Below are 10151 nucleotides of genomic sequence, written 5' to 3'. Positions count from 1 at the left end.
AATAAAGTAGCTGTTCTGCTGGAAAGAGCTGTGTTGGGTCCCTCATGGGGGTGAGCACCTTGCGCTTGGCTGGGGCCCCCGTGCTGAGCTGCGCCGTGCCGGGGGTATGGGTGGCACGGATGGGGACATCGTTGGCATCTGCACAGGATGACGCTGGCACGTAAGTGGTGTCTGCACGTGAGGGTAGGAAGCCTCTAGAGTGGGATCTGGACCCGCTGGATCGATGGGCCAGTTGTCTGAGGTTCAACAAGGGCAAGGGCCGGGTCCTGCACTTGGGTCACAACAACCCCATGACCACTGCAGGCTGGGGAAGAGCGGCTGGAAAAGGACCTGGGGCTGATGGTGACAGCAGCTGAACATGAGCCAGAGTGTGCCCAGGTGGCCAAAAAGGCCTCCAGCATCCTGGCTGGTATCAGGAATAGTGTGGCCAGCAGGACTAGAGCAGTGATTGTGCCACTGTCCTGGGCACTGGGGAGGCCAAACCTTGAATCCTGGGGTCAGTTTTGGGCCCCTCATCATAAGAAGGACATTGAAATACTAGAGAGAGTGCAGAGGAGAAAACGGAGCTGGTGAGGGGCTGGAGCACAAGTGTGATGGGAGCAGCTGAGGGACCTAGGGGGTTCAGCTGGAGCACAGGAGCTGAGGGGAGACCTTCTGATCCCTGAACTGCCTGAAAGGAGCTTGGAGCCAGGGGGGTCGGGCTCTGCTCCCCAGGAACAAGCGCCAGGAGCAGAGGAAACGGCCTCAAGTTGCACCAGGGGAGGTTGAGGTTGGATGTGGGGAACAATTTCTTCCCCAAAGGGCTGTGGGGCATTGGAACAGGCTGCCCAGGGCAGTGCTGGAGTCACCATCCCTGGAGGGGTTGAAGAGATGGAGATGAGGTTCTCAGGGACTGGGGTAGTGCCAGAGGTAGGTTATGGTTGGACTCAATCTTAAGGGTCTCTTCCAGCCAAAATGATTCTATGATTCTATGGATGGTGTGTGCACTCAGGTGGCAGCTGACACAGGTCACGCCGGGACATGGGTGTCCCCTGTATATGACTGACATGCTGAGGCACTCGGGTGGCAGCTGGATAGTGGGTGACACATCTGCACACAGGTGACATGACACATCTGCACACAGGTGACATGCTTGCACACAGGTGACACGTCTGCCCCTGGATGCTGTTGTGCACAGAGGTGGTGCTGGGACACAGCCCTGCGGTGACAGGGACGCTGTGGCTGCTCAGGACTGGCAGCTGGACAGGGGCTGTGCCCGCGGTGCCATGTGCAGGGACAGCCAGGGGACACCTGAGCCCGTGGTGGCCTCTGCTACGGGTGGCGTCAGCCTGTGTGCCGTGTCTGGGAACACGGGGGCCATGCGGTCCCTCTGTCCCATTGTCCCTCTGTCCCACTGTCCCATTGTCCCTCTCTGTCCTGCTGTCTCTTTGTCCTGCTGTCCCTCTGTCCCATTGTCCGGCTGTCCCATTGTCACGCTGTCCCACTGTCCCATTGTCCCTCTCTGTCCTGCTGTCTCTTTGTCCTGCTGTCCCTCTGTCCCATTGTCCTGCTGTCCCATTGTCACGCTGTCCCTTTGTCCCACCGTCCTGCTATCCCTCTGTCCCTGTGTCCCATTGTCCCTCTGTCCCATTTTCCCTCTGTTCAATTGTCCCGCTGTCCCACTGTTCCGCTGTCCCTCTGTCCCACTGTTCCCCTGTCCCTCTGTCCCGCTATCCCTCTGTCCCGCTATCCCTCTGTCCCTCTGTTCCTCCGTCCCTCCGCTCCCGCACTCCCCGTGGCGGCGGCAGCCGGTGTGACCGCACCTCCCGGCCGGTGGGGGCGCTGTTCCCGACAGGCGCGGCCGGGGCCACTCTGCCCCGCGCTCTCCGCCGCCGGAAGCGGAAGCGGTGGCACCGCGTGCGTGCGGCAGCGGGCAGGCCTTGCCTTGCCTTACCGTCCGGTCCGATCCGGTCCCGCCATGGCGGTGCGCGCCAGCTTCGAGAACAACAACGAGCTGGGCTGCTTCGCCAAGCTCACCAACGCCTACTGCCTCGTGGCCATCGGCGGCTCCGAGAACTTCTACAGGTGAGGGACCCCCGAGCGCCCGGCCCGGCCCGGCCGTTCCCCGGCGGCACTGACGGCGCTTTCTCCTTGCAGTGTGTTCGAGGGGGAGCTGTTCGGCACCATCCCGGTGGTTCACGCGTCCATCGCCGGCTGCCGCATCATCGGCAGGATGTGTGTGGGTAGGTCTGGGGGAGCAGAGCCGGGGAACTGCCCCGGGGTCTGACCGGGGTTCCCCGCTGTCCGGGGTCTGGCGGCGCGGGGGGTCCGGGGGCAGCACCCACGTCCCCAGCGTTGGTTCTAACGCTGGTGTGGGGAGGAGGAGTCAAACCCGCCCGGCAGAGCTGGAGCAGGGGAGCGTGCCCCTCAGGGCTGGGCTGGGCTGGAAACCCGGCTCAGGCTGCCTTGGGGTGATTGAGAAGTTTAATTTGTGTTAATAATAATGGTTCAGTGCCCGAGACGGGGAGGTTTCAACAGTTGTGGAAGCCACAGACGTGTCTGTCCCTTGTCTGTGGTTATGGAACCCTGTTCCATCAGACAAACTTCTTGCTTTTGTTCCTGTGAAAAGAACGGGTTTGTCCTCCCTGTGTTATATTAAAATAATACAAACAAGCAGCATCTGCATGTTTGGTGGGGTAACTGACAACTACAAGGGAAATTCCTGGTCAGGGTGTTTCACTGAGAACCTTGGGCCACATTTGGTTCTGTTGGAAAAGAGAAGTTATGAAAGATGGTGCCATTCAGCCACTTCTACTCTGAGATAAGTTTGTGCTTCATCCTGGCTATTTCTTACCTATGGTGCTGTTGTTTTTAAATGCTGATGTTATTTCTCCTGAGCTGAATTCTGGGCTTGGGAGCAGCAGACAGGGCAAGGGCCATTGTGGCCCATTCAAGCCATTGTGTGGACATCAGGGAAGTAGGAAGCCCTGTGGAAATATTTTGTTACTTTCCCTCTCTCTTTTTAAATTATTTTTCTGGTCATTTTAGGAAACAGACATGGACTGTTGGTCCCAAGCAGTACGACAGACCAAGAGCTTCAGCATATCCGCAATAGTCTTCCAGATTCCGTACGAATTCAGCGAGTAGAAGAGCGTCTCTCGGCGCTGGGCAACGTCACTACCTGCAATGACTACGTAGCCCTTGTTCACCCGGATCTGGACAGGGTTCGTGGCTCGGTGGCGCTTTGCAGTTCGCGGTGGTTGCCCAGCAGCAGTTTGGGTGTGCAGTTGTTGGGGTTGCCGTTCATAGCGTGGGGATCGGAAGACCTGTGGTAACAGCTCAGCTAAAGCCATGCAGGTGGCTGCACTGCCTCCCAGCTCCTTTCTTAAGAGAGAAGGCTGGAAAGTGCATTCTGGATGCCTGACTTGGTTTCCGTTGATCTGCCTTTTGTCCTATTTGTGTCTTTGTGGCTGTGGGCGCTGCCCCACGTGTGCCCTCGTGTTCCGCGGGCTGCAGTGACTGCACTTTGTGGGATATGGAAGTGTGTAATTGCGTGTGATTTGCTTTGTGTACGTAAAATTGAATGAATAAAAGAGGGTGTGTGTGTAGTGCAGAGAGCGTGAAGGGGAGCTCAGTCAGGACTACGGTGGTGGTTATGAGCTGCTGCTGAGCGAACTGAAACTTGTAGTAGTTATGAGAGGCCGTGAATGTTTACAAAGGAGTGAAAGGTGAATAGAAGGGCCTTGTGCGAAAGTTTAAAATAAGGGCAGAGGACACAAAGTTGCTGCTACTTTATGTTTGAGAACTGATATCACAACAGCGTCAGAGAGAGGTGTGTGTGGCTGCAGGTAGCGAGGGTCTCACAGCGTTGGTGTTCAGCTTGTGCTAAAGGTGATGAGGGAGGACTTGGTATTAGGAGTACAAAGGCAAAAAACAAGGGGCCTCCAGGGAAGGTAGCGGTCTTTGCAGCATATTATGTTTTAAATAAGTGTAAAAAGTAAGACAAGGTGGCCAGAGAGGGCAAAATCAAAACAAATCACAGTGAAAACCTGGAGAAGGTGGGAAGTTCTTAGGGTTATAGGGAGGAGAAGACAATTTTGCCCCTGTGGGACAGAAGAGGGTTGGTTCCCAGGGAGCGCCCAAGAGCGGGTGCAGCTGCCAGACCCCGCAGAGGGCGGGGACACGCGCACTCCTCAGTGAAGACTCGGTGCTGTGTTTGGTGACAGTGGCTCAACTGGGTGTGCACAGAGAGCTGGGAACACCCGGAGTACAGGGGTTGAGGGAGCGTTTGGTAATGGTTGGGCTGTGATGGGTTGTGCAAGTGCGGGCAGGTCTCAGAGGGAGGATCCCTCTGGTGTTGCGTGCAGGAGCAGCTTCACTTCAAATTCCTGGATTCTGTTTTGCTGAGGACTTTATTCTCTCCTTCTGTTTGCAGGAGACAGAAGAGATCTTGGCAGACGTACTGAAGGTTGAGGTTTTCAGACAAACGGTTGCAGATCAGGTGCTGGTAGGAAGTTACTGTGTTTTTAGTAACCAAGGAGGACTTGTGCACCCCAAAACTTCAATTGACGATCAGGATGAACTGTCTTCGTTGCTCCAGGTCCCCCTTGTGGTAAGGCATTTGGGGCTTTTTGCTTTCCCTTGCCACTCCCTTCCAACCCAGTTCTAGTTTTAATGTTTCTTCATCTCCTGGGCTACTGTTTTCTCTGCACAGCTGTTCCAAGCAGGAGTTGAGGAGAAGACTTGAATGCACCAGTTCCTCTCACACATTTTCCCTGTCTTTTCTGAGCCTGAATAAGCTGCTTAACACCTTCAGTTTGTTTCTGAAACGTTACTCTGCTGGGATTATGCAAGTTATGGTGATGGATTCATACAGAATGTGAGATTGGCCATGTTTTGGCCAAAAGTAGCATTTAAAAAACAATTGCTCAGTTGGGTTTGTGAGTTTCAGGATTGCTGTGCCTTTGTGCATCCTATTTGTTAGATTTTATTTCACTGATCGCAGAGTTTTCTCTCCAGAGATTAAAGGTCGTTCATTTATCTTTTTGACTGAAATCTTTATAGCTTTGTTCATGGCAGAAGCTTTTCAGGAGGGTGAGTTGAGTCCCTCCACTAAAGACTTGTAATGAACCGCGTTGCCCTCAGCGTAGCCTGTACCTCTCTCTTCTTTGTTCTTGCCAGGCCGGGACGGTGAACCGCGGCAGCGAGGTCATTGCAGCAGGAATGGTTGTCAACGACTGGTGTGCGTTCTGCGGGCTGGACACCACCAGCACCGAACTCTCCGTCATCGAGAGCATCTTCCGGCTCAACGAAGCTCAGCCAAGTACAATTGCTACCAACATGAGAGATTCCTTGATTGACAGGTGAGGACGATCAGGGTCTGTGTATTATCCTGATCAAAACAGGCACGATTTTCCTTTAAAAGTTGCTGTTTTCAGAATTGATTTATTTTATATTTTACTTCCTCTTCTGTTGGGTTGCTGACAACAATAACCTCATTGCACAAGGGTTTGTTTCCTGTAGCCGATGAGCCTGTTTAGTCCTGTTTGGAAAGCGTCAGGGTTTTTATAATCCTTTTTGTGAGAAATAGTATCCATTTCAACACTCAGATACTTTTTCTAGCTGTTCAGTGCTTATCTATGACATTAATGGATTTTTTTAAACAAACCTTGTTTTAAAAGTGAAAATGCCAGTGACTTTGTTTGGTATCTTGGCTTTTGATTGTTGTAACCCATAAAATTATTATTTCAACTACCTGCTACAACCATTACTCCAACCAAAAAAGACTTTTGAGTTTTGCTGCTGGCTTAAATATTTCTAATTCAAGGCTGCTACCTTAAAATTTGTTAAGCCTTTTTGTCAAAGGCTTTGTCCATGTTACCTTCTAATGGGAGGCAGTTTCTCTTGTTTTCTGCCTGGACTGGTAGCAGTGAGGGACCTTCCCCAGTAGGTCATGAGTGCAAGTTTGTTTTGCAAGGTTTGGGCATACGTGTAGATGTCTGTCCTGTGCAAACTTCACTTGAGCATTCATTTGATGACAACTCTTGGTATCGTTGCTGTGGTTCTTGAGGCACTTCAGCCACTGTAACGTAGCGGCCGAGTTCTCGGTTATCGTAAGAACGGCTGGGAGTGGTTTATGGCATCAGGAAAGAGGAAATGAATTCTTCTTGAATGAAGAACCCTTTGGAAGAGCTCTGCTGCCCCTCACAGTTCCTGTAGCAAGGCTTGATGTCTCTGAGCAAAACAGAGCTGTGATTTAACTTGCTCTGAGGTTTTGATAAGGACCCAGGCCAGGCTGAGCATACGTTTTGCGGGACGCGTCTGTCCTTAGTGTGGCTGGCCCTGCTGCCCTCTGTTCACAGACCCTCGTGTTCTGGGAACGGACATTTCTGCTGGGCCTGTGTGACTGGAGGTTGAGAACCGATGGTGCTGGTGTTTGGAAATGTCTTGTGTGCTCTCTGGCACTCACCTGCTAAATCTCCTTTCTGTCTTGTGTTTTTAGCTTGACATGAGCAGTGTTGGTTCCTGCTTTCCAGAAAGCTCCTGAGGAGTGAAGTGTCAAGCTGCACTTTGGATCGCAGACACCTGGACCTTCTGAAGTTGTTTCTGCAGGCCGAGCCAAGGAAGAGGCTACAAAACCAACTTTTTGTAGTTTTGTAAATTAAGTATTACTACAAAACCTGGCAAATAACATGCATAAGTTACAAATAAGGGATACTCTCTATCCCTTTGCTGACATTTTCCAGTTCTTCAGCTGTGCTTTCTTGTTCTGTGATGCTGAGTGAGCCCCTCAAATCAGCCCACAATATTTACTCTTGTGGCTCTTGAATGTTGATCACTAGGGATTATTTTGCATTAAATAATGCGTCGGTGTTGTGCACAGCAATCTGTTCAGCACGTACACGGCACTGCCCTCTCCTTCCACGCTTTTGCTGAAGAGTGGTGTTTCTGCTGTAGATAGACCTAAGAGCCCCTTGTATCTCCAGCACCAAAAATACAGTAGTTTACTTGCCACCAATTGATTTGGACGCCATCGCCCACTATCCTGCCCTGACTTGCAGCTGTTTCCACAGGACTGGTGGTTCTGCAGGGATCAGCTCTGGTTAAAACTGGAGTTTCTCAGAGTCAGCGCAGGATTTCTGTCACCGCAAGGTGTGACTGTCCCCGGAGCAGCCCTGTTTCATTTGTCCGTGTGTGCCTGGTGGCACCTCTGCTGCTCCTGGGGCATCGCGAGAGCGAGCCCAGCAAAGCAGGTTAATCCCAGCAGGCTTAAGCATCTTCTGCTGGAGTTACCCAGCAAATCAAAAAAGATTTAAACCACCTCGAGTTATCTTGGAGACAAAGGATAAGTAACACGGTTGTAACCAGTTACTCCATTCAGTCGGATGTTACAGGTTTGCGAGGTTGCTAATGAAGAGCTCTGCCCTCGTCAGGGAGCAATGATGACAAAAAGGAGCTGTACATCTGGCTTTCAGGTAGAGGATGGTAATTTACCCCTAAACTGAGCTGTTGCTCACTGATCTCTCGGTGCAGTTGCTTCTTGCCCATTGAAGGTGTACTGAAGGCAGATGCCTCCCGTTCCCACGCTGCGGGCGTGTGGGAGCTCCTCGCTGCTGCTGCGCGGCTGTGGTGCCCTCAGTGCTGTCCTGAAGTGCGCACAGCTCTTCTTTGGCCCTGGTGCTTCAGGCTTTGTAGAAAATCAAGCAAACTTCAATTTTTTACTGTCTGCATGTTAACGGGAGGCTTTGTAAGTTTGGGTTGGTTAAAGGTTGCTCCTTAAACTTTTAAGTAAAGATTGCCACAGGATCTTCTTTGGTCACAGTGGTCCTGCCACTTGGGCTGTCTAGAACAGGGGCTGCCATTCCAGACAACTCAGCATCCTCCTGCCTGCCGGAAGCCCGTGAGCAGCTCACGAATCCTGCAGCCAACGCTTGTTAGTGGCGATGGCCCCTCTGAGATGCTGAACAGCCTCCCTGGGCGCTGACTCTGGGTCTCCACATATGGCAGCATTCAGAGCGAGAAGCCGCCTTCCTTTGGCCACGTCACAGGGCTCTGAGTCCCACCACTGCTATTGGTGTTAGTGTGTTACCATCCAGTGCAAGATTAAGGCTGAAACTGTTTTTATTCCAGTTGATAGGCAGGAGTCGTGGTTTATATTGGTGATCTTGGGGTGTGTGCCGTGTTAAAAATTGCTTAAAGCAAAATAATCCAGACTCTGTAATCCAGATCCTTACACGGGAGCTTGGGAACTGGAAGGTGGCAAACATGGTACCTGTTGTAAACAAGGGCCTGTGGGAATGCTGAACTAGTAAGGTGGACCTATGTACAGGGGGAACAGAATAAAGAACAGGAATACATGATATCATGAGAGAGTGCAAAATGGTGTTTTAATGGCAAATCTTGTCGTAAAGACCTGTGGAGTTCTTCAAAGGAGGCCATGGGGATATGGAGAAGGTTTGCTGTGATGTTGTTTGTATTCCCAAGAGGCATTTGGCAGGTTTTTGTGCCAAAGGCTTTTAAGGACCCTGGGTGAGTGATCCCATAGAATGAGAGGGAAGCCCCTTTACGTGCTTGAGCAAGGGGGAAAGGCCACAGGAAAGGGTGAGATTTTCCAGCAGTTTCACAAGGGGTTCCGCTGGAAGCCACAACGTTCGGTGTCACCATGTCCTGTTCAGCGGGGAAGTTTGCCCAGGCTGACTTCGACAAGCGAGGATGAGGACTGACTGCTGGGTTGATGGGAAGGTAAATTTGGTGCAGCTGAACGTGAAGTGAAGCATGTTGTGGTTAAGAATCCAGATTTCACACTGGGAAGTGATGAACTCTGAGCAACACAAGAGCAAATTCTTCACCCAAAGGTGTGTGTTTGAACAAAGACGTGTGCTCAGTCTTCAGCAACAGTCAAAAAAAAACAAAAATAGAAGTTTGGAGTTAATTAGAAAGAGAAAACCCAAACAAAGCATCACTTTCTGTAAATCTGCGCTGCATCTTGATCTTGAGTCCTCTCTATAGATCAGATGCAAGTGTTGCACAGTGGTTACGAAGCTTTCCTGCACATACAGGTTTTTGGGTAGTGCTTACGGGCTTCATTGCTCACTGAATTGGGGTTCTTCTGCAAACTAAAAACTCCAAGAACAGCCAGGGGATAGGATGGGGCTCTCACACTGTTGCTGGTCACTCCCTGTGAGGACCCGGCTGGCGGTGCCGGAGCTGCAGGGCTGGAGGACCAGACCTGGAGAGCAAGGGTGTGAAATGGGGGGGACAAACAGCAGCTTGGGCCTGGGCGGTGACAGTGGCAGTGACAGCGGCGCACCCTGGGCGTTACGCAGCCTGAGGCACTTCAAGACCTGAGCATCCCTGACCAACCTGCTTTCTGTGCTGTACCTCACAGGCCGCACCCTCCAGTGACGATGCCAAAAAGTGTTAAGGAATGGTTAATAAAATCAAGTCGTATGTCCCCAGTGCTGGAAAATGCTACTGTGGGTTCTCAGGATTAAAAATGCTGAGCTGTGGGGCTGTGGGTCACACTGTGGCTTCGTGTGTCCTTCGCTGTGGGGCGGTGAAAGGCGAGACGGGACTGCAGGTGCTGCAAAGGGATGCAGGAATGATCTGAAGAACTGCAGCTGAGTCCAGCTGTGCTGGACAGGGAGATGGCAGCGTACAGCTGAGTCCAGCTGTGCTGGACAGGGAGCTGGCAGCGTACAGCTGAGTCCAGCTGTGCTGGACTCAGCTGTGCTGGACAGGGAGATGGCAGCGTACAGCTGAGTCCAGCTGTGCTGGACAGGTGAGTCTGATACCAGGTTTGGAATCAAGTCCTGTGATGAAGGTGACAGGATGGAGAAGAGTTGTCCAGAGGTTTTGAGGGAGGGATGAAAGTCTCGCAACTCGGAGTTCAGTGCCGTAGCCACAGGGTGTGTAGTTTTGGCTGCTGTAGTGTGTTTTAATGCCCCAAATCGTCTGTCGGGATCCTTCACAGAGCTTTTTAAAGATTTGAGTCTTTGTGCTGTGAGATGGGAGATCTCCTTGAGGTTTAGTGACTGTCGGTTAGAACAACCTCTCACAGAGGGCACCTCTGTTCTGACTGCAGTGATCATGCATCCCAGCACATTTCTAACTTACCTGGGAAAACGAGCTGTGTTACTGGGGATGAAATCACAGCAGTGACCAGCACCGGT

At 51.8% G+C, this 10151-nt stretch overlaps 1 protein-coding gene across 1 annotated transcript; it reads left to right on the top strand.

Moving 5' to 3' along the window:
* The first annotated feature begins 1868 nt into the window (after positions 1-1868).
* EIF6 (eukaryotic translation initiation factor 6) lies at positions 1869-8344 on the top strand. The gene is made up of 6 exons (XM_065849476.2): positions 1869-2064; positions 2137-2222; positions 3028-3203; positions 4415-4591; positions 5161-5342; positions 6482-8344. Exons 1-6 carry the CDS (start codon positions 1958-1960, stop codon positions 6489-6491), a joined length of 738 nt encoding a protein of 245 aa, XP_065705548.2. The 5' UTR covers positions 1869-1957; the 3' UTR covers positions 6492-8344.
* Positions 8345-10151: the final 1807 nt, after the last annotated feature.

Source organism: Patagioenas fasciata, chromosome 16 (genome assembly GCF_037038585.1).
Source record: "Patagioenas fasciata isolate bPatFas1 chromosome 16, bPatFas1.hap1, whole genome shotgun sequence".
In the NCBI taxonomy this organism is placed as follows: domain Eukaryota; kingdom Metazoa; phylum Chordata; class Aves; order Columbiformes; family Columbidae; genus Patagioenas; species Patagioenas fasciata.
Note: the sequence above shows the minus strand (reverse complement) of the source record. Positions and strands in the feature narration are given on the sequence as shown.